The 22,244-nt window shown below is 64.0% G+C and overlaps 1 protein-coding gene across 1 annotated transcript in view; it reads left to right on the forward strand.

The window, feature by feature from the left end:
- The window catches only part of LOC133352546 (spectrin beta chain, non-erythrocytic 5-like), a 45,181-nt gene that overhangs the window by 14,545 nt on the left and 8,392 nt on the right, over nt 1-22,244 (forward strand). Inside the window, exons 18-61 of the mRNA XM_061568257.1 lie at nt 288-539; nt 743-1,036; nt 1,141-1,381; nt 1,510-1,649; nt 1,880-1,979; nt 2,421-2,591; nt 2,875-3,039; nt 3,147-3,373; nt 3,757-3,943; nt 4,698-4,898; nt 5,277-5,393; nt 5,504-5,667; nt 5,830-5,965; nt 6,579-6,724; nt 7,669-7,783; nt 7,969-8,079; nt 8,374-8,553; nt 9,050-9,259; nt 9,361-9,510; nt 9,934-10,038; nt 10,315-10,485; nt 10,664-10,822; nt 12,147-12,338; nt 12,920-13,006; nt 13,320-13,438; nt 13,781-13,895; nt 14,105-14,218; nt 14,338-14,622; nt 14,955-15,143; nt 15,970-16,047; nt 16,473-16,636; nt 16,808-16,898; nt 17,117-17,263; nt 17,389-17,529; nt 17,920-18,176; nt 18,484-18,670; nt 19,141-19,353; nt 19,655-19,866; nt 20,225-20,429; nt 20,525-20,881; nt 21,025-21,242; nt 21,518-21,707; nt 21,812-21,988; nt 22,139-22,239. Of these exons, the coding sequence (XP_061424241.1) occupies nt 288-539; nt 743-1,036; nt 1,141-1,381; nt 1,510-1,649; nt 1,880-1,979; nt 2,421-2,591; nt 2,875-3,039; nt 3,147-3,373; nt 3,757-3,943; nt 4,698-4,898; nt 5,277-5,393; nt 5,504-5,667; nt 5,830-5,965; nt 6,579-6,724; nt 7,669-7,783; nt 7,969-8,079; nt 8,374-8,553; nt 9,050-9,259; nt 9,361-9,510; nt 9,934-10,038; nt 10,315-10,485; nt 10,664-10,822; nt 12,147-12,338; nt 12,920-13,006; nt 13,320-13,438; nt 13,781-13,895; nt 14,105-14,218; nt 14,338-14,622; nt 14,955-15,143; nt 15,970-16,047; nt 16,473-16,636; nt 16,808-16,898; nt 17,117-17,263; nt 17,389-17,529; nt 17,920-18,176; nt 18,484-18,670; nt 19,141-19,353; nt 19,655-19,866; nt 20,225-20,429; nt 20,525-20,881; nt 21,025-21,242; nt 21,518-21,707; nt 21,812-21,988; nt 22,139-22,239 (7,581 nt within the window). The remainder of the gene's footprint in view (nt 1-287; nt 540-742; nt 1,037-1,140; nt 1,382-1,509; nt 1,650-1,879; nt 1,980-2,420; nt 2,592-2,874; nt 3,040-3,146; nt 3,374-3,756; nt 3,944-4,697; nt 4,899-5,276; nt 5,394-5,503; nt 5,668-5,829; nt 5,966-6,578; nt 6,725-7,668; nt 7,784-7,968; nt 8,080-8,373; nt 8,554-9,049; nt 9,260-9,360; nt 9,511-9,933; nt 10,039-10,314; nt 10,486-10,663; nt 10,823-12,146; nt 12,339-12,919; nt 13,007-13,319; nt 13,439-13,780; nt 13,896-14,104; nt 14,219-14,337; nt 14,623-14,954; nt 15,144-15,969; nt 16,048-16,472; nt 16,637-16,807; nt 16,899-17,116; nt 17,264-17,388; nt 17,530-17,919; nt 18,177-18,483; nt 18,671-19,140; nt 19,354-19,654; nt 19,867-20,224; nt 20,430-20,524; nt 20,882-21,024; nt 21,243-21,517; nt 21,708-21,811; nt 21,989-22,138; nt 22,240-22,244) is intronic.

Below are 22,244 nucleotides of genomic sequence, written 5' to 3' on the forward strand. Positions count from 1 at the left end.
CGGACGTGCCTCCTGCTCCTCGACGTGCAAACCCCCCTCACGCGTAGCGGCGTTGTACGCGCACAGACGACGCTTTCAACCACTTTGTTGCGTTGCTCTCTTTGAAGGGGGAAAATTACAAAAATGGGCGACGCTTGGGGGCAAAGGGCCGACTCGGCAATTACGACACGGGGAGTTCCCGGTGCGCGCGTGCGCCGGAGGCCCCCACGTTGTGTCCGCGCGAGATCCCCCCCCACCGCCCCTCCCTGAAGGCGCCCGCGTTGTCGCCCCCCCCCCCCCCCGCGCAGGTGGCGGCGCCTGGAGTCGCTGCGCATGGACCGCGAGCGCCGTCTCACCGAGGCCGGCAACGTGGCCGCGTTCCTGGACGCGTTCGCCGAGCTGTGGGAGCTGCTGCAGGAGAAGCTGGCGGCGGCGAGCAACCCCGAGGTGGGCGCCACCCTGAGCGCCGTCCAGGCCGCGCTGCGGCAGCACGAGGCCCTGCAGCGGGACATCGCAGCGCTTGGTGCCAACGTCGATTTCCTCAAGAAAATGGGACAAGCGTAAGGGCGGCAGCCACCCTCACCCCCGCGGCCCAGAGAGACGCACCGGCGCCACGATGCCACCCTCAGTGGACCGTGGCGGCGCAACGCGAGACCACCGCGCGGCGCTCGCGTTCAGTACCCTTGCCTGCGTGTGACCGTCCAAGCTAGCGTCAGCCTCGGCACCGGCGCGTGCGCTCACTCTCGCTCCGGCGTCCCCACAGGGCCGCGAGCAACGAGCCGGCCGAGCGGGACGTGGTGATGAAGAAGCAACGCGAGGTGGACGGCCTGTACGCACGGGTGCAGCGCGAGGCCGAGGCTCGTCGCCACCGCCTGCTGGACGCCCTGAGGAAGCTGGGCCTGCTGGACGAGGGGCGGGCGCTGAAGGAGCTGACCGATCGCCTTCGGGACCGCGTGACTGGCGGCGGCGAGGCGGTGCCCGGGGACCTTGCCACGGCGCAGGAGATGCTGGACAAGCACCAGCACCTCCGGGGCGACATCGACGCGCTCCGCGACAGGTGCGGGGTTCGCGATGGTGCGGCGACGGTGCGCGGGGGGGGGGGGGGGGGGGTGGGTGGTCCGGTGAGTGGCCTCGCTGACCTCTGGCCTGCGCCCCCCACAGGATCGCGGCGCTGGAGAAGGAAGGCTTGGAAATGCAGAAGCGGGGCGACCCGGGCGCGGCCGACGTGCTGCGCCTGGCGGAGCAACTGCGCGGGACGCTGGCGGAGTTGGAGGCGCAGTGGAACGAGCGCGACCGCCAGCTGCGCGGCATCGTTGCCCTGCAGCGGTTCAACAAAGAGGCCGAGCGCCTGGAGGCCGCGCTGTCCGGCCACGAGGCCTTCCTCAAGCTCGACGACCTCGGGGTCAGTGCCGCCGCCAATCGTACCCCCCCCACCCGCCGCCCCGGTCACGCCTTCGTCCTTGTTAGGGTTGGGGCGAGGGACGGAGAGAGAGAGCGAGTGCGAGCCCCGTGTCACCGTGGCGCGTGCAGGACTCGGTGGGGGCCACGGAGAGTCTGCTGAAGCGCCACGCCGAGTTTGAGAACCGCCTGGGCGCCATGGACCGGCCGATCCGACATCTCAAAAAGCACGCGGCGGAGCTGGTGAAGAGTGGCGTGGTGCCGCCCGAAGGGTACGTGACCCCTGTGACCCCTGTAGTGGATACGTGTGCTCAGTGTGCGTGCGTGCGCGCGCGTGTGAGAACTCAGGGGATGAGGATAGTCGAGAGTGACCAAAGCGATAAACACAACACGCAACGAAGCAAACAGAAATCAGTCCAAAAGCAAACCCGAGTCACATTCGACGTGCGTGCCGGGTGTCGTCTGTGCGTGCCGGGTGTCGTCTGTGCGTGCCGCCGTGCAGGCTGGAGCAGAAGGTGGACGCGGTGGTGGCGCGGAGGGACGCGGTGCAGGATGGCAGCGACCGCCGCAGGGCGCTGCTCGAGGCTGCGCACAAGTACCAGGCACGCGGCTTTGCACGACAATGACGATGACGGAGCCACGGGCGCTTCACGACCCTGGCCCAATCGGGCGCCAGGGTGGCGAGATGTTAACTACCTCACCTGGTATACAGGAGGTCGTGGGTTCCATCCCGACCCTGACGTCTGCTGTATATTTGGAGTTTGTGGTGTCTCTCTCCCCGTGGTCGCATGAATTTTTCCCGCGGCCCTCCGGTTTTTCCCTCCACATTTACAAAAATTACTTTTGAGTATTTGGCTGCTATAAAAAAATTCCACACGATGACAAGCCACTTCGTTGAGCTACCATTTGTGGCCAGGTCGTTTCTGAAAAAAGAGCTACATAGCTCAGTGGGCCTTACCTGGTGAAATAAAAAAAGAATAGTTGAGAATTTTTTTCTTTAATTGGGCACCCGCTAACACCTCTGGCGTGACGCCCCCCCCCAGGTGTTCACGAGGAACGCCGCGGAGCTGCTGGCGTGGGTGGCGGAGAAGCGCGTCCTGGCCGACGACGAGTCGTACCGCGACCTCAGCCTGCTCTCCCGCGAGCTCAAGCGGCAGAACGCGGCCGAGGGGGAGCTGCGCACCAACCAGCAGGCACTCGCCGCCGTTCAGGAGGTAGTGCCCCCACCCCCAACCCCCTGCTCAACCCCCCCCCCCCTCAACACCCCCCCCCCTCAACACCCCCACCCTCCCCTCCTGCCACCCGTCATCGCACGGGCCCTGTCCCGCCAAGCACTGTGTGTTTTTTTTGGTCTTGGAGACGTACGTATGTATCTGGAGGGGTGACAACAAGCTAAATACCAAAAGCAGTTTGAAAGAAATTAGTTTTAAAATCCAGACGATATGAATAGATGCGATGCGGCGTTAATGGAGGACGTGCGGCCGCTGCGTGCGCCAGGTGGGCCGGGATCTGGTGAAAGGCCGCCACTTTGCGAGCCGCGAGATCCAGGCGACGCTGGAGGAGCTGCGCGCGCGCTGGGCCGAGCTGGAGAAAAAGATGACCGAGCGGGGCCGCAAGCTGCGGCAGGCCGTGGACCAGCGCCAACTCAACCAGCTGCTGCAGGTACGGTCGCCGGACGGCACGCCGGCGGCACCGGCGCAAAGCGCGGCCGCGGCGGTGCGGGACGGCGGCGGCGCCCTCGTCATCCACTCCTCCCCCCGTCCCCCCAGGATGCACGGGAGCGGCTGGACGCGCTGGAGAACCAGCTGCGCTCCGAGGACGTGGGCACCGACCTGCGCTCCAGCAAGACGCTGCTGGCGCACCACGTGCACACGGAGGCGGCGCTCGACTCGCTGGTGGAAAGGATCCTCGCCGTGGTGGCGCAGGGCGAGAGCCTCGCCGACGGGCACTTCGACTCGCGCGGGATCCAGAGGGAGACGCGAGAGTTCAAAAAGCGGTGAGCGGTTCCTCGCTGAAGCCGCGGGCTGGAACTCGGCGCTCGCCGGTTCCTCTTCGTCCGGGGTCCACACCAGAACGAGTAGCCGCACGGGCGCTCACGAGACGGCGCAGTTCGCAAATGTGCAGAGAGTGACGAAATGCATTGCAATGAATGACCGACGCGCGTTCGAGAGTCGAGTCTGTCTCTGCTGTGGGTAACTGGCTGGGGCGACCGCTCGCAACCGGTTGTGCACAGCAGCGAGTCGGTTACACGCAACCAAAATTGCGCAACTGAGCATGGGCAATTCATGACCCGGCTCTCTGGTCCATGACCTTGAACCCGGACTCCGACCCTGCGTCCTTGACCCTGACCATAACCCCCTGACCCCCTGACCGCCCCAGGCTGGCTGCGTTGGCGGAGCCACGAGCGAAGCGCCGAGCGCGCCTGGAGGAGGCCGTGCGCTACTACGAGGCGATGCGTGCCCTGGAGCAGGAGGCGGCGTGGATCGCGGAGCGAGTGCCCAGCGCAGAGTCCCACGACACGGGGCGCACCCTCGACGCCACCCAGCTCCTGCTGGAGCAGGCGAAGGTGACGCGCGCAAGTGTGTGTAGTGTCTGTGTGTGTACGTGTGTGTGCGGTGTCTGTATGTGCGTGTGGTATTTGTATGTGTGTTTGTGGAGGAGGCTCGTGAAGGACGTTACTGGGCAGTTGGAGGCAGTCGCCCTCAAACAACAACAGAGGGCAGAGGAGCGACGCTCACAACAACGAAAAGAGCGCCGGGTGGCTAAAATGCAGCAAGTTGGCACAGTAGGAGGTACAGCTGGTGTGCATCTACCAGTCGTCTCAGTCAGCCAACCCATGGCACCTGGGTCTGTTCCATGATCTCCTGTCAGCGAACCTTCGACACTTCACGTTGCCTTAAAGTGCACCTGGCCTGCCACAGGCACCGTGGTGATGTCACCGTTACTTAGTGGCGAATGGCGGGTAGTGGTGGTATTGGTGTTTGCATGTGTGTGTGTGTGGTGTCTGTATGTGTGCTCGCTTTACAACACTTTTCCCACAAATTGTCAAGGCTACGAGGAAGATCTTTGTCTTTGTAGGTACACGTGTGTGTATTGTGTATCCGTGAATGTGGGTGTGTGTAGTACCAGTTGTACAAATGAGATGAGATAATGTGGGATTAAATGACGATGACGACGATGATGACAATGACGATGATGACCATGATGACAACGATGATGACGACAATGATAACGATAATGATGACAACGACGACGACGATGATGACGATGACAACGTCGACGACGAGCGGCAGTCACCGCGCGGCGCGTGCGATTCGCAGAAGCTGCAGGCCGAGTGCACGGCGCACGCTCCGCACGTGTCGCGCATCGCCGGGCTCGGCGCCGCCATGCAGGCCGCGGGACACCCGCTGGCGCGCGACATCACGCGTCGCTGCGAGGAGGTGCGCGCCGCGTGGGACGCGCTGCTGCTGGCGCTCGAGAACCGGCGTCGGCTGCTGGCGCTCGCCGAGAGGGCGCACACGGTAACCGCTCCACGCGCGGCATCGTGCGGGTGCGTGCGTGTGTGTGCGTGTGTGTTTAATAGTGCATGATGGGGAGCGGTAATGTCGTGGTTAGCGCACCGCCATACGAACCTGGCGACACGAGATCGATTCTCGCTCACGTCCAGTGACGATTATCTGAACCGGTCCTGGGCCTCCCCTAGGTCGACTCAGCCTCAAATGAGTACTTGGTGGGGTGTGTAAACATCGCCACAAGGGAGAAAAAGGCGGCCGGGCGTGGTGTTGGCCACCCACCCCCTCGTGTGCCGTGCCAGCCTTTATAGGTGCTCGCTAACAGCACTTGCCCCTACGGTCTGTTAAGGCTACACGGGGGATCTTTGTGTGCGTGTGTGTACGCAGGCGTCGGCGAACGCGGCGGAGCTGGAGGTGTGGCTGGCCGAGCGAGCCGAGCAGGCGCGCAGCGAGGAGTGCGGCCGCGACGAAGACGCCGCACGGAACCTCATCGCGCGCCACAAGGTGCCGCCCCACCATCCCCCCCCCTGCATCCCCTTCCCCACCTCACAGTAACGATGGCGCCTGATAGATCCACCCCGCCGCTGATACCGCGCTCGCTCGCTCGCTCGCAGGACTTGGAGCAGGAGATGGAGGTGAACGGGCGTCTGGTGGACGAGTTGGTGCGGGCGGCGCGCGAGCTCAAGGCGGAGGGTGCCCCGGCGGCGCAGGAGCTGCCGGCGCGAGCCGATAAGATCCAGGAGACGATGGCGGACCTACGCCAGCTCTCCGCGGAGAGGTAGCGTCCCGTGGGCCTCTGTCCTGCGTCGCGCATCTCGCTCGTCCCGCGTCTCGTGCCACGGGTCTCACGTCCCGTGCCACGGGTCTCACGTCCCGTGCCACGGGTCTCACGTCTCATGCCACGGGTCTCACGTCCCGTGCCGTGCGTGCCGCGTACTAGGTTGGGCCGCCTGGAGGGTGCGCTGGCCCTGCACGCGTACCTGCGCGAGTGCGCCGACCTCGAGGAGTGGATCTCTCAGCAGCTGGCGACGGTCGCTGCGCAGGACGACGTGGGCGACGACCACGAGCACGTGCAGGTGCGCAGCGCTGCACCACCGCCATCGCCCCCGCGCGGTGTGAGTGGTCGAGAGTGTGGTGCACCACCGCCATCGCCCTCGCGCGGTGTGAGTGGTCGTGAATGTGGTGGTTGCGTGTGGTGTTCTGATCGTGGTTGCTTATGCGGTTGTGCATGTAGTCGCGAGGTGGGCGTAGTGATTAGCGCACCGCACTACGAACCCGGCAACCGGGGTTCGATTCCCGCTCGCGACCAATAACAGTGGGGCGAATATTTGAACCGTTCCTGAGTCATCCGTAGGTCGAATGAATACCTAGTGCGATGTGTAAACATCGCCACTGGGGGAGACAAAGGCGTTCGGGCTTCGTGCTGGCCACCCACCCCCTCGCGTGCCTTGCCGGCCTTCACAGGCGCTGCTCGCGAACAGCGCTTGCACACCAACAGCTTGTTGAAGGCTATACTATAGGGGGAATCATTGCGGTGGTCGTGCGGTTGTGAGGTGTTGCGGTTGACGAGCGCCGTGCTGGTGGCCTATGCACGTGTGCACGTCGAACTTCCTTCACACCGTACGTAGCCAACCGTGCTAACCGGAGGCGCGGGATCCCCCCCCCCCCTCCCCTTCCGTGCGTGCGTAGCGGATGCTGGCGCGGTTCTCTGCGTTCGAGCGCACGATGGCGGCGCGCGCCGAGCAGTTTGTGAGGTGCCACTCGCTGGCCGAGGAGCTCCTCGCCGCACGGCACCCGCGCCGGCGCGACGTCAAGCAGCGGCAGCACGCCCTCCGGTATCGCACTCGGCACGCTCGCGCGCGCGGATCACACCTCCGTCACACCTGGCTCGCGCCTGGCTCGTGCCCCGCTCGAGTGCGGCTCTCACCTGCCTCGCAGCGACCTCGTGGCCAATAACAATGGCGAATATCTGAACCGGTCCTGGGCCTCTTCTAGGTCGACTCAGCTTTAAATTAGTACCTGGTGCAGTGTGTATATGTAGGGGTGTTAAAGAGAGGGCCCGTTATGCATGGCAGCCTATGGAAAACAAACACAGTGGGCGGGGCTACGTAAGTGCACGAGGAGGTGCCCTCTACGACGTCCGAGCCAGACACCCTGGGGGGGGCTGGTTCGAACGTTATGATCCCCCGGGGCCCCACCCCTCAGGGAGGGGTTGGGTATAAAAGGGGATGTTCAAAGGGCTCGAGTCAGTTATGTTTTAAGCTAAGGGAAGAAGACTGAAGACGTCTTAGATAGAGCCCTGGACTCCCCTAGTTCGATGTCCTTTTCAGGGCCGGACAGGACTGAGCCAGCGGCGTGGTCCCGAAAGCCAGAGCCGGTGCTCTTGTAAGAGCTGGTCTGGAACTCCGGGTACCGGGCCCGACTTACCAGTGTCGGGCCAGATAGCCTCCCCTAGCCCAGTAGTGGAGGACTCGGGGCTAGGACAGAGCTAGCTAGGGGTGTATTCCAAGTTATACGGGTGAGGGGGCCGATACCCCCTCGAGTGTTATATGCCCACTGTCGTATTGTGAAATAAATATACGTGTGCCTCAACCTCGGCGTCAAGCGTCTTCACCGGTACTTCATATACATCACCACTGAGAAAGCAAAGGTTGCCAGGCGTGGTGATGGCCACACCACTCCCTCGTGTGCCGTGCCAGCATTAATCGGTGCTCGCTAACAGCGCTTGCCCTGACAGTTTTTTTGGGGGGGATCTGTACCTTTGTCTTTGTTTGTGTAGGGAGCTGTGGGACCAGCTGGTCACCTTGACCCAGCTCCGAGGAACAAAGCTGTCACAGGCCGAGGAGGCGCACCGCTACGTGATGGAGCTCTCCGAGGCACTGCTGCACATACAGGTGAGTGATGGAGCTCTCCGAGGCACTTCTGCACATACAGGTGTGCACACCTGTGCGCCCATGTGAGTACGTACTCCCGGGGGATTGTGCGTGTGGGTTTGAGCGTGTCTGGCTCTGGGCACGCCCCTCCCTAACCATGTATCCTGCCCTTACCTCTCGACCTCTGACCCCCTGCGTGAGCGTAGGAGCGTAAGGCGGGCGTGCAGGGGGAGGTGGGCAAGGACCTGCGCTCCGTGCGGGATCAGCTGCGCCGCCACGAGGCGCTGGAGAACGAGCTCGTGGCTGCGGAGGCGCAGGTGAGCGGCGGGCGCAGCGTGGGGTGGCGGAGTGTGACGCGGGGTGGTAACGCGGGGCGGGTGTGCACGTGAGCACACCTGTGCACTCGTTGTGGACGGGGGGGGGGGGGTACGGAGACACACGCGCAGTTACACGGGGAAGGAGCCCCTCTTGATCTCGTGTCATACAAGACACGGGTGCGGTGATCGTGATCCTGCGTCACCACGTGTCACCGTGTCCCCTTGTCGTCGTGTCCTGTGTCCCACCTCACTCCCGCCCCCCCCCACCCCTGTGACCCCGCGTCCCACGAGCAGCTGCAGGAGCTGGTGGACCGCGGTCAGACCGTGACGGCGCACTGCCCGCCGGCGCTGGCCGACACCATCGCGGAGCGGCAGCAGTCCCTGGTGGAGGCGTGGGGCGACCTCAAGGACCGGGTCGACTCGCGGCAGCAGCAGCTGCGCGATGCGCACAGCCTCTACTGCTTCTTGGGCCTCGTGAGATGATCCCCGCATCAGCAGCAGCGTGGCTCACATCGTCATCATCATGATCGTAGTCAGCAGCAGCAGCAACAGCAGCAGCAGCATCATCAGCAGCGGCAGCATGTTTCAGATCATCGACATAATTACAATTATTTTATCGTCATCGCCATCACCACTATAATCAGCAGTGTAAATGTCATCATTATCATCATCATCACCACCATTATCTTCATTCTAATCGTCACTCCTTTGCAGCAAATTTGGCATCACTCCTATCGGTGACATGATCATCATCGCCATTATCAGCATTTTTCACATCACCTTCATCCTTCATCTTCGTCATCATCGTCATCATCGTTACCATCAGTGCTTCACACACCACCATCATCGTTGTCACCATTGTCACCATCATCATCACACACGTCGTTTCTCTCATCATCGTCGTCGTCATCGCTGTCGTCCCTTGACGCGAGCTGCTCGTGCTGCCCGTGCCGCCGGTGCGGCGCCGCAGGTGCGGGACTACTCCGGCTGGATGGACGAGGTGGGCCGCGGGCTGGAGCTGGCCGAGGCGCCGGCGGCGCGAGGAGTGCAGGGCGCCAGCGCCCAGCGCGCCCAGCACGCGAGCCTGCGCGCCGAGATGGAGGCGCACGACTCGGACTTCCACGACGTGTGCACGGCCGCCGAGGGGCTGCTCAGCCAGAAACACCCTGCGGTCAAGGAGGTGCAGCTCACAGCACCCTGCAACGCCCGTCACGCGGTGCTCGTCACACGGTGTCTGTCGCTCACCAGCCGGCTCCCTGGCCCCATGTGGGCGGCGTGCAGGTCAAGGAGAAGCTGTACATGGTGACGAAGCGCCGGCGGGAGCTGTTGTTGCGCTGGGAGGAGGCGAACGAGCGGCTGGAGCGGCGCTACCTGGAGCAGCTGTTCCTGCATGAGGCGGAGCTCACGGAGACCTGGATCAATAGCCAGGAGGTGCAGAGCCGTGCTCACTCACCCCGCCGACACCTCACCTGAGCCTCACACCTACTCCCTTTGACCCTGACACCACAATTCGTCTTCCCTGACCCTGACACCTGATCCCCTGCACCCTGACCTCAACGACCGGATCCTCGGAAAGTGGAGTCACGTGTGTGCCGGCGGGATGATCACCTCACAATCCCCTTTATCCCACAGTCCACCCTGTCGGTGCAGCTGCACGTGGCACACACACACACGTGTGACACGTGTGTGTTTGTGGGATCCCGCGCGTTGCGTGCGCAGTGTTTGTATCCGACCGATGGGCGCTCGCTCACGAATCCCAACAGTCTGTGTAGGCTACACGAGGGATCTGTGTCCTTGTGTGTGTGTGTGTGCGCGTGTTTGCGTGCGTGCACCCGTACCCTCGCGCCTCGCCAGGACTACCTGAATTCCCGCGAGCTACCCAGCTCGCTCGCCCAGGTGGACTCTCTGATCCGGCAGCACGGCGTGTTTGGGCAGCTGCTGGCGACGCGAGACGGGAAGGTGAGGGGGGGGGGGAAGGCGGGATGGGTTTCATAATATTACAAAGACTCCGGGGTCGACATTCTTACGGGAGTTTTATTACGATGCGACACAGTCCTGATTTTTTTTGCTCTGATTTCTGGTGACACGGGTCGCCCTTGCAAATGAGTCTTCGTCCTGGTCTCTTAAGTCCTAACCTGGTGATTCAAACTGGAAACTTGACCATCTCAACTTCGGCACTCGCACTTTCTCTCGCTCGCCCGCTCGCCCGCACGCCCCGCTCCTGCTCGCGTGCAGATCGAAGCGCTGCGAGAGAGCATGGAGCGGCTGGAGGAGCAGGGCCCGGCACGGCGCCGCCTCACCCTGCTGCAGGAGCGCCTCGCCCGCGTCCACCGCCTCTCCGGGGACAAGGGGCACGAGCTGGAGACGGCGCGCCTCCTCCTCACCTTCCACGCCGACCTGGCCGAGGTGACGACGGCGTTCGGCGCGCGCGCGGAGCGGCGGCACCGGGGAGGCAAAGGCGGTCGGGTTCGGCACCGGCTACGTGCGCCGTACCGGCCCCGAATCGTCGCCCGCTAGCGTCGCCGGTACCCCGACGCTCGACGTGGCCACGGCGGGAGGAACCTTTTGCGTTTGCGCTCCGCAGACCGGGGCGTGGTGCGGCGAGATGCTGCGGCGGGCCCAGGCCGGGCTGCGCGAGGAGGACGGCGTGAGCGTGCGGGAGAAGATGGCGCTGCTGCAGAAGCACCAGACGTTCCACGCCGAGGTGATGGCGCGCGAGGGCGCCATCCAGGACACCGTGCAGGTGAGCGCGCTCCATGACCCCGTGATCCCCGACCCTCTGACCTCTAGCTTCTGGTCTCTCACCCCAGACCAAGACCGCGTGAGTTAAACGTGAGGGCTGTACTTTTTGACATCGCGTGCCATCCCTCACCGATTAGATTTTACCAACTACCCAAAAATTCAACACATTCGACAATAACACTTTGGCGACGTTTCAGGCAATGGCCCTTCTTCTTGTCCTTCCCCCGCACCTCCAATTGGCACGGCAGGCTACGTACGGTGCGAAAGAAGTCCAACATACAGACATTCGTAGCATATGTTTGTGAAGACCGCCCATTGCGTCACCAATTTTATATATATATATTTTTTAAAGGCCACAGTGTTATCGACACGGAACGTGTCGAGTTGTATTGTTATTCGCGCTTCTGTACCACCGTGAATAGCATGACCAAATACATTGTTTAATTTACAAATTGCCTAGCCAACCACACCATCGGAATGTCTTCCTTTGACGCCGTTGTTGGCTTCCCTATTCATTCATTCCATTCACCATCGTTGACTGCCATCAATTTTCCCTTTCACCGAATTCACGCATCATCACAGATTAGCCCCCCCCCCCCCCCGTTGCTTCCTCTCATCTATTTCATTCACCTCATCTTCACCAGTACATTCACACACGCCTTGTGCCGTTCTTCATTTCTTGCCAGGATATAAGAATAGGTGTTACCCTTTCTGGCGATGAAAGGCAATGCATCTACTACCGGAGCATGTTTTTTTTGTTTGCGTGTGTGGTTAATGCAGTGACATGATTCCTTGCAAAAGCTTTCAGTTTGGTGTTTTAACATCTGAACACAACTGTTTTATTTCCAGAAAGGGTAAAACCTATTATATTTTGATCCTGGCAAGGGAGGTCCCATGATGGAGCTGCTCACCCCGAGGTCTCAATGTCCTGAGAGTGGCATTCTTTTTGTGCTGTACGCCTTTTGGCGTCTTCTGGTCTAACACTGTTTGAGACTCGGCTCTAAAGCAAGCTGTCTCTGGTGTGGACCAATCAGTTTGAAAGGCAATGCATCATATACTACCGGAGCATCTTTTTTTGTTTGCATGTGCACCACAAGTACATGTGGTTAATGCAAACGTGATTCCTTGCAAAAGGTTTCAGTTTGGTGATATTAACATGTTAACACACCTGTTTAATTGCCATAAAAGGGTAAAACCTATTCTTACGTAAGATAAGGAGAGTTTTAGCTCGGCGCGCGCACGCACGAGCAGTCTTTGGCGAGCGTCGCGCGGTCGAGCGGTCGGCCGCGAATGGTGAGATCCGAGCGAGCGGCGGGTTTGCGCAGGCCGGCGAGGCGCTGGCGATCAGAGCGCCGTCGCGCGCCGCCGAGGTGCAGCGGCAGGCGCGCAAGCTCCGCGAGGACTGGGAGGCGCTGCTGCGCGCGATGGCCACGAGGGAGCGCATGCTGGGGGAGGCGCGCGACCTGCTGGAGTTCACGACGCGCGTGGAGCGCGCCGAGGCCTGGATCCGTGACAAGGTGGGTGGGGAGGGGGGGGCCCGGAGGGGGGGCCCGGGGGGGGGGGGGTCGGGCCCGCCCTCCCCCCCCTCTCGCGTGGACACGGAGCGCTCGCTCCCGCACTGCGCTGTCGAACACAGATGCGCTTCTGCTTGCCACCGATTAACCGCGATACCTCGCTGATCAAGAAGCGTAAAGCATCACGCGAACTCCGGTCATCCTCGGCTTTTGGCTGCAAGCCATCGAACAAAGATGGGCACCACATCGCGCGCTTTCAGATGCGCTTTTGCGGCCGTCTGGAATGGCCTTCCTTCCGATATGAGAAAGCCACTGGAGTTATGGCACTTTTAAATAATCTCCTTTGAAAACTCATTGATTTAGAACTGCTTTTTGTGTTTAGTTTGTTGACTTTCCTCCCCTGCACCTCCGATTAGCACGCTTGGCTACGTACGGTGCAGTAGAAGTTCGACATACACACAACATACATACATACATACGCATAACAACATACATGCGTCACGCTCGGCCTTCCCGCACGTGGGGGCCCCGACGGTGGCGCCCCTCGCCTGCTCGAGGAATGAACGGCGGCCGTGGCTTCGCAGGAGGTGATGGTGGCCGTCGGGGACGTGGGCAAGGACTACGAGCACTGCCTGCAGCTGCAGAAGAAGCTCGGCGCCGAAGGGAGTGCGGTGAGTCCCCCCGGCCATCGCTCCCCCCATCCCCCCATCTCCATCCGCCCCCTCACCCGCTGCGTGGATGCGGATCGGGCAGCGCTCGGAGGGATCTCGAAGGTAGCTCTGCGACGTGCACTTCAGCGGGCTGTTTTCTGACACGAACGGTTGCACTGGTCCGTGGAGGAACCGGATGACACCGACAGCAGTGAAATTGTGCGGAAGCGATAACAACAACAACAACAAAGTGAGGGGTCAGGGTCCGGCCGATGCGGTGCGAGCGAAGTCGCGGTGCTGGAGTGCTGCCCGTGACCCTCCCCTTCCCCTGCAGGACGGGGCGGTGGACGACGCGCAGATGAAGACGCTGAATGCGCTGGGCGCGAAGCTGGAGGCGCAGGGCGGTCCCGACGCTCCGTTAGTGCAGCGCAGCCGGGCCCAGCTCAACAAGCGGTTGGTGTCCCACACAGAGCAGCCCCCCAACACACACACCACCCCACGCACACACACACCACCCCACGCACACACACACCACTCCACGCACACACACACCACCCCACACACACACACACACCACCCCACGCACACCACCCCACGCACACACACATCACCCCATGCACACACACACCACCCCACGCACACACACACCACCCCACGCGCACACACACCACCCCACGCACAAACACACAACCCCACGCACACACACACCACCCCACGCACACACACACCACCCCACGCATAAACACACAACCCCACATATAAACACGCTGCCCATGTGCCCGCGCGTGCGTGCAGCTGGGCCACGTTCCAGAGTGCCCTGCAGGACTACCGCTCCCGGCTCGCCACGGCGCTGGGCGTGCACGCGTTCCTGCTGCAGATGGACGAGACGAGGGCGCTCATCGGGGAGAAGGTGGCTCCCACGCTCTCCCCCTCGCTCTCCCTCAATCCCTCGCTATTCCCCACTCTCCATCGCTCTCCTCTCTCGTTCTCCCTAACTCTACGCCACTTTCCCTCCCACACCCACATCAGACCTCAATAGTCCTCTCCAACAACAGCTGCCACGATGCACGATGGCTCCGGCTCGCCCACAGTGACGGTCGTGCGTGCGTGTGTGCGCAGAGCGCGGCGATGCACGCGGCGGGGCTCGGCGGGGACCTGGAGGAGGTGGAGGCGCTGGTGCGACGCCACGAGGAGACGCAGCGAGACATCCGCGTGCTGAGCGACAGCGTTCAGGTGCCGCCCCTCTCCCCGCCCCCCCCTCTCCCCGCCCGCCGCCGCCCTGCCCGCCCGCCGCCGCCCCGGCCTCGCCGCGCCGGCGCCACCAACGCGCGCCGTGCCGTCCGCGCGTGCAGGAGAGCGAGGCGGAGTCCCGCAGGCTGTCGCGCCAGCACCCGGCGCTGACGGAGCACGTGTCGCAGCGGCAGCGAGCGCTGCAGGAGGCGTGGCTGCGGCTGCAGGAGGACACGGCGACCCGCGGCGCACGCCTCGCCGACACGCTGCACCTGCAGCGCTTCCGCGCCGCCGCCAAGACGCTGCTGGCGTGGGACGCCGACACGCGCGCTACCATGAGCGTGGCGCGCGCGCCGGCCAGCCTCCCCGAGGCCGAGAGCCTCCTGCAGGCGCACCACGAGACCAAGGTGCCGAAACCCACCACCACCGCCACCACCACCGCAACCGCCGCCGCCACGCCGGGCAGGAGAATTATCGGCCGACGCAATCCGAAACCCCAACACGTTCTACAGTAAAAACACTGTGGCCTTAAAAGGTATATGCTAGGTGACGTTTCGGGCAATGGCTCTTCTTTGGAGTGCTTAGCAGAGGCCACGCTGCACGGTTTTCCTGGCCGTCCGGGCACGAGCTTGAAGCTGCTTGAACGAGGACGAGAAGTCTTTAAAGTCACGCGGCCTCGGCTCCGCAGCGAGGAACCCGCTAGGGCGGAGTGACGAGTGCCGCCCCCCCGCCCCCGCAGGTGGAGATCACGGCGCGCGGAGGCCGCTTCGAGGAGGTGCACGAGGTGGGCGATCGGCTCGTGGCAGAGCGGCACCCGGACGCGGCCGACATCCGACGCGAGCTTGTGCGGCTGGAGGACGTTCGCGAGGCTCTGCTGGCCGCGTGGGGCGACGCGCTGTCCACCCTGACGCTCGCCCGTGACACGCTGGTGAGTGCCGGGGGGGGGGTGAGAGGGGCGACGCGCTGTCCACCCTGACGCTCGCTCGCGACACGCTGGTGAGTGCCGGGGGGGGCGGGGGGTGAGAGGGACGACGCGCACGACGGCGCTTACGGCGATGGCGACGATGGTGGCGGCGGGCTGACCGAAGGTGGTGGTGTGGGTAGCGGTAGCGCAGCGGTCAGGCGCTGCGCTACAAACCTGGTGATCCGAGTTCGATTCCTGCTCACGGCCAGTGACGATAATCTGAACCGGTCCTGGGCCTCCCCTAGGTCGAATCAGCCTTAACTGAGTACCTGCTGCGGTGCATACACATCGCCACTGGGGAGACAAAAGCGGCCGGGCCTGGTCTTTGTCTTTGGTGGAGGCGACTGCTGATGATGCGGGCGACGATGATGATGTTGAGGATGATGTTGAAGAAAGTTGTAATGGCGACGCCGAACGTGATGTTGACGACGATGAGCCGGGGGGTGGTGGCCACCCACCTGGCCCACATGGGATAGAGCGTTTCCCCTCACATGCGTGGGTTTTCTCTGGGTGCTCCCACATGTAAACGCTCATTCATTTGCAGATAGCACCGTAATATATAGAGGACTGCAGAGCTCGGGCAATTGTTGGGAGTGCCAGCTCACCGCGTGGTTGCTGCTCATCCGTGGTTCCTCCTCGCGTCTCTCTCGCTCTTCGAGAGCGAGGAGCGAATACCCTCACGAGTTATACCGTCACGAGTTCAAGCCATCCTTGTTATTGTGATGGTGGTGGTGGTGAACGGTCTGGTGCTGCTGCTGCTGCTGTAATCGCGTGCTCCGTGGTCCCACAGCGGTTGCGTGAGCTGGTGGAGCGGGCCGACGGCTGGCTGACGGCGCGGGAGGCGCTGCTGGAGAACCGCGACCTCGGGGTGAGCGCTCGCGCGCGTCCGCACACGCGGGCATTGCCCACCAACGCGGGCGTCGTCACGTGACGAACAAACGTGGCCGCTTCAGCAGCACCACCGGTCGCGTCGTTGGAGAGCGATCCACAGAATCACATCTCCGGCGACTGCCCGATGGTGCTGGTTGTGACTCGCAGCTAACGTCAGTACCCAGCTGTTACCGTGCGTGGGACTCGCACGGTCGATGGTTAAGGGCGTTCGCCAAGCCGTTGTGAACTCTGGGGAAACACCGCGGCCAATGTTAAATGTCACACCAACACTTTTGAGTTAACTTTAAGAACTTGGGGGGGGGGGGCTGGGAGGTTGGGGGAGCGTGGCGGCTCGGCCCCGCACAGCCCCCGCCCGTCCCCTGATGCTACGGGGCTGACCGCTGGACGGGTCTGTGCGCGCAGGACTCGCTGGCGACGGTCGAGAGCCTCGGCAAGAAGCACGAGGCGCTGGTGGAGTCGCTGGCGGACGAGCATTCCCCGCTGGGCGACGCGGACCGCATGGCGAGCCACCTGGGCGCGCACGTCCCACAGCAGCTGGGCGACGCCATGGACGCGGTCTTTGAGAGGTGCGCGCCGCGGTCGCACGGCGGCAGAGGCGGCGGCCGGGGGCAACGATTATTGCGGAGACGCGATGATGACTGGGGGGGGGGGGGGGTTGCGCAAAACCGATCACGGAGACGCGAGACGCTGACTACGCATGTTAGGACGAGGGGTGTAACTGCTGCCCGTGCGCCTAGGCGGGACCGACTGCTGGAGGTGGCGGCTGAGCGGACCCGGATGCTGGACGACTCCCGGCGGCTCCACCTTTTCCTCGGCGTCACGTACGAGGTGTGAGGGGTGGGATGGGAGGGAAGCGTTGACTCCATGGTTGCAGGGTTTAATAAGCTTCTGGCGGCAACCGTGGCGCATGGTGGCGCGTGGTGGCGCATGGTTGTGCGTGGTTGCACGTGGTGGTGCCTGGTTGTACGTGGTTGCTCGTGGTGGCGCGTGGTTGTGCGCGGTGTCACGTGGTGGCGCGTGGTCATGCGGCGGCGCCCCCCGTGCAGGAGCTGTCATGGCTGGACGAGCGCGCAGCCGTGGCACGCGAGGACACGTGGGCGGAGCTCACCAACCTGCAGGCCAAGCTGCAGCGGCAGCAGGCGCTGGACGCCGAGGTGGAGGGGCAGAACGCGCGGCTCGACAACATTGTGGCCGTGAGTCGCGCACGCGCCGTTGGGGAAGGGGGGGGGGCGATTTCGGGGGGCGATTTCGGGGGGCACGGGGGACGGCGTTTCGCCCCTGACCCTGACCCAGTGGACCGCTTGCTTCCCCCACGCAGGAGGGCGAGGCCATGGTGAAGGGCGGCCACTTCGCGGCGCACAGCGACCTCGCGCCGCGCCTCCAGGAGATTCGCGAGCTGCGGGAGGAGCTGTCGGAGCTGTGCCGCGTGAAGCGTGCGCGGCTGCAGGAGGCGCACCAGGTGCGGCGCACCGCGGCCCGCGCCCGAGCACCCACTCTCGCCGCGGTCACGGTAGCCGGGGGGGGGGGGGGAGGTGGGGGACGACGACGTGGCACTGACGGCGACGTCGCCAACGTCATCGCGGTTATGTCGCTAGGTCCGGTGACTGTTTGGGCTTCCCTCGCGACAACATTCTTATCAAATCGACAAATCTAGCGGTTTCACGCGACGACTGCAAGATGCAGATTTAGGAGCGATTCCAGGTCTCTGTTCAGGATGCTGGTAAATTGTACGGGGACATGTCTTGACTTTCGAGGGCCCATCTTGCGACAACCGGTGACATTTCGAGCTTTGTTCGGTGCCTGAACACGCGCGCGCGCTCGCTCGCTGGCTCGTGCGTGCGCCTTGCAGGCGCTGCAGCTGCTGCGTGACCTGGACGAGGCCGAGCGCTGGCTGGGCGAGGCGGTGGAGCGCCTCGCCTCCACGGAGCCCGCCACGGACCTGGCCATGGCCGAGGCAGAGCTGCAGGCGCAGGGCGAGCTGGAGACGGAGGTGGCGGCGCACCGCGCGCGCGTGCAGGCGCTGGCGGGCGACGCCGCCGAGCTCCAGCGGCAGGACAACTTCCTGGGCGACGAGCTGACGAAGCGGGCGAGCGAAATTGACTCCAGGTGCCCCCTCTCCCGCGGGCACCCCCCACCCACTCTCAGCACCCTGCTCACGCCCACAAACACACACGCGCACACTCTGACCTCACACGCACGAACGCGCTAGACAAAGATCCACCACGTAGCCTTAACAGACTGCTGGGGAAAGTGCTGTTAGCGAATAGCACCGATGAAGTCCGGCACTGAACACGAGGGGCCGACACCACAACCGGCCGCCGATGTCTCCCCAGTAGCGCAGCGTGCACACCGCTGCACTACCGCTCCCCACACACACCGACCACACTGACTCGCAGCACGCGTGGCCCCGCAGCTACGAGAAGGCGTCGGATCCGGTGCGAGCGCACCGCATGGCGCTGGAGGAGCGCCAAGACCTGCTGCGCTTCTACCACGACGTGGAGGCCGAGTTCGACTGGGTGCGCGAGCGGCTGCCCCTTGCCTCGCTCGCCGAGGTCGGCGGCTCGCTGCCCGCTGTGCAGGCCTTCCTCACCCGGCACCAGGTGAGCGAGCGCCTGGGCCACGAGGGGCCCCCCGCGGCGCCGGCATTTTTTGGCTAAGCCATCGAAGAACAGAGACGGCCGCCGCATCGCGTGCTTTCAAATGCGCTTCGGCGGCCGTCTGGAACGCTCTCCCTTCCGATATTAGGATGCCACTGGAGCTGTGCACTTTTAAATCGGCTAAATTGAAAACTCATTTCTCACGAACTGCTTTTTTCGCTCAGTCTGTTTTCCTTCTCCCGCACCTCCGATTAGCGCAGTTGGCTACGTACGGTGCGAAATAAGTTCAACGTGCATACATACAGACCCTGACTCGAACAGAATCAGAATCTTTATTTATTCTGGAGAAATCCGATGGGCTATGAAGCTCTTTTTCACGGACGTCCAGTATTCACACGTGTCCAGAATGGCGGCGTACTGCTCGCGCACGCACCCACAAGCCCACGCGTGTTTCCGCCCGTGTGTCCCGGTAGGCGCTGGAGAGCGAGGTGGAGGCGCGGGATGTGCTGGTGCAGGACGTTCTGAGCTCGGGGTCGGGGCTGGTGTCGCGCGAGCACCCTGAAGCGGCGCAGGTTCGCTCGTGCCTGGAGGAGCTGCGCGACGCCACGGAGCGCCTGCGCGAGGAGTGCGCAGCCCGGCGCGCTCGGCTCGAGCACGCGCTCCACGCGCAGCAGATAGACGCGCAGGTGAGACGCGGGGCTCACGGGTGAGACGCGGGGTCAAGGGTGAGACACGGGGTCACGGGTGAGACGCGGGGTCACGGGTGAGACGCGGGGTCACGGGTGAGACGCGGGGTCACGGGTGAGACGCGGGGTCACGGGTCAGACGCGGGGTCACGGGTGAGACGCGGGGTCACGGGTGAGACGCGGGGTCACGGGTGAGACGCGGGGTCACGGGTGAGACGCGGGGTCACGATGGTGGGACGCAGAAGGCCACGTGCCACGGTGTAATCGTGGCGGTCGTGCTTGCGTGCGTGCGTGGCCGCAGCTGGGCGAGGTGGAGGCGTGGCTGGAGGAGCGCGGGGCGCTGCTGAGCGGCGCGAGCGACCCCGACGAGGACGTGGGCAGGCACGAGGAGTGGGCGCAGGCCCAGCTGCGCCAGCTGGAATCGCTGGGGCCCGAGATGGCGGCACGACAGGAGGCGACGCGGCGCCTCAAGGAGAGCGTGGCGCAGCTTGCACGCGAGTGGCCCGACGACTGGTACGCGCGCAGACTCACGCGCGCAGACGCACGCACACAGACTTATTCCAGCTGGTGAGGCCCATTGAGCTAAACAGCTGTCTCACAACATACGCACGCGTACGTACGAGTGCATGCATATACAGGTGCGACACGGACACATACTAACAAAAGGACAGAGATCACCCGTATAGCCCGGCTGTCTTTGTCTCCCCAGTGCCGATGTTTACACACCGCCTAGGGTAGGCCCAGGACCCGTTATTCAGCACAAATACAAACACACGTACACCCGAACGCCCGCGCGTACAATTGCGTACAGACACGCGCGCGCATAAAGCACGCGGTGCCCCCCCCCCCCCCCCCCGCGTGTGGAGCGCAGCGAGCGCGTGGCGGCGCGCGTGGACGAGGTGCGCGAAGACCTGCAGGGCTTCGCCGGTGCCTTGGACGAGCGGCGCGAGCGCCTGCGCGACCGCCTCTACCTGGGCCGCACGGCGCGTGCCGCCGAGGAGGCGCAGGCGTGGATGCGCGCTCGCCGGGCGCTGCTGCGCGCCGACGACTGCGGCACCGACCTGGAGGACCTGGAGGTGAGCGCGACGGCCCCCGTGCTCCCCCCGTGCCCGCCCCCGATGCTGCCAGCCGACCGTCGCTGATTCCGTCCCGTCCCTCCCTCGGGTTCCAGCTGCTGGAGAAGAGGTTCGAGGAGCTGGTGGAGGAGGTGCGGGTGTCGGGCGAGGGCCGCCTGGGCTCGGTGCACGAGGCGGCGCGGGCGCTGCAGGAGAGGGCGCCGAGGCGGGACGAGATCGCGCAGGCGCAGCAGCTCGTCGCCAGGGCGACGCGCCACTGGGACAAGCTGCAGTGCGCCATCGACGACCGAGCGCAGGAGCTGCGCGCGGCCAGGAAGGTGCACGAGTTCTCGCGCGACGCGGAGGACCTGCGCGAGTGGATCCAGCGCAAGGACGCGGCGATCCCGCCCAACGAGAACATCCCTGAGCTGGCCAGCGTGCGCGCCAGCATGCGGCGCCACGACGCCACCAAGGTGAGCGAGCGCGAGAGGCCCGGAGGACTCGGGACGGCGCGATCGTTGGCCCGACGGGGCTTTGGCGCCGCCTGCGGAGGTCGCCGGACCGCCGCGTCGAGTCGGTAGCGATCCCACCCACGCTCTGCTATCGTCTCCGCCAGGGCGATCTGGAGGTGATCGAAGAGCGCGTGTTGGCGCTGGAGGCCGAGCTGGAGCAGCTGGTGCGGGAACACCCGTCAGAGCGGGAGAGCGCTCGCGCGAGGGTGCACGCCCTGCAGGAGCTGTGGCAGGCGGTGCGGGAGCGCGCGGCCGAGAGGACACTCTTCCTGGAGCACTCGGCGCAGCTCCACGAGCTCATCAACGAGTACCGCGAACTGGAGTACGAGCACCCGCCCACTAACCCACGAACCCACACCGACCTCGCACATGCACGCACTCACCCACTAACCCACGCACAAACACGCACACCGACCTCGCTATAAGGAAAATGGGGACTCGGAACCTCAGGCCTTCCTGCCCAGAGTGCCAGTGTCAGGGGTGTCAGTGTCACAGTGTCACATGTCGCAGTGCCAGTGTCAAAATGTAAATGTCACAGGATCACAGGGTCACGGTGTTGGCGCTGAGCGGGTGCCGGCTGTGCGTGGCGGTGCGCAGGCTGTGGGCGGGCGAGGTGAACGCACAGATGGCCGGGGCCGAGCTGGGCAGCGGCGTGACGGGGGCGGAGGAGGCGCTGGCACGGCACAAGGAAGTCCTCGCCGACGTCGAGCGCCAGCTCGCCCGCTTCGCCGCGCTCAAGCGGGGAGCGCAGGAGCTCACGCGGCCAGAGCACACGCACCACGAGGAGGTGCGGGTGCCATCTCACGACCCCGCCAGCCGCCGGAACCCGACCCTCGCGTGCGAGCGCGTGTTTATGCGTGCGTGCGTGTGTGTGTGCTCGCGCGTGCACAGATCGTCTACGAGACGGAGGACGTGGAGGTGGTGCTCTTGCGAGTCCAGGACAACTGGGACGAACGCCACGAGCTGCTCGCGCACAACCTGCAGCTGCAGCTGCTGCGTCGCAAGCTGGAGCAGTCGGACAGCTGGCTGGCCACGCGCGAGGGCCTGTTGACAGACGGCGACCTCGGGGTGAGTCCTTTGCCGCGCTCCCAAAGCCCCCGCAAATCCTCTCGTTCCGTCTCCTCTCTCTCCATGCACTCTCTCTCTCTCTCCGTCCATCCTCTCTGGCCTTCGACGTGCTCGTTCTGCAGCACGATGCCCGTGCCTCGCGGCGTGCAGGACTCGCTGCATGGGGTGGAGGAGCTGCTGAAGCAGCTCGAGGACCTGGAGAGCACCATGTTGGAGCAGGAGGACCACTTCGTACATCTGACACAGGAGCTGCAGG

This window comes from Lethenteron reissneri, chromosome 41 (genome assembly GCF_015708825.2).
Source record: "Lethenteron reissneri isolate LAM-NWPU_2019-01 chromosome 41, ASM1570882v1, whole genome shotgun sequence".
In the NCBI taxonomy this organism is placed as follows: Eukaryota; Metazoa; Chordata; class Hyperoartia; order Petromyzontiformes; family Petromyzontidae; genus Lethenteron; species Lethenteron reissneri.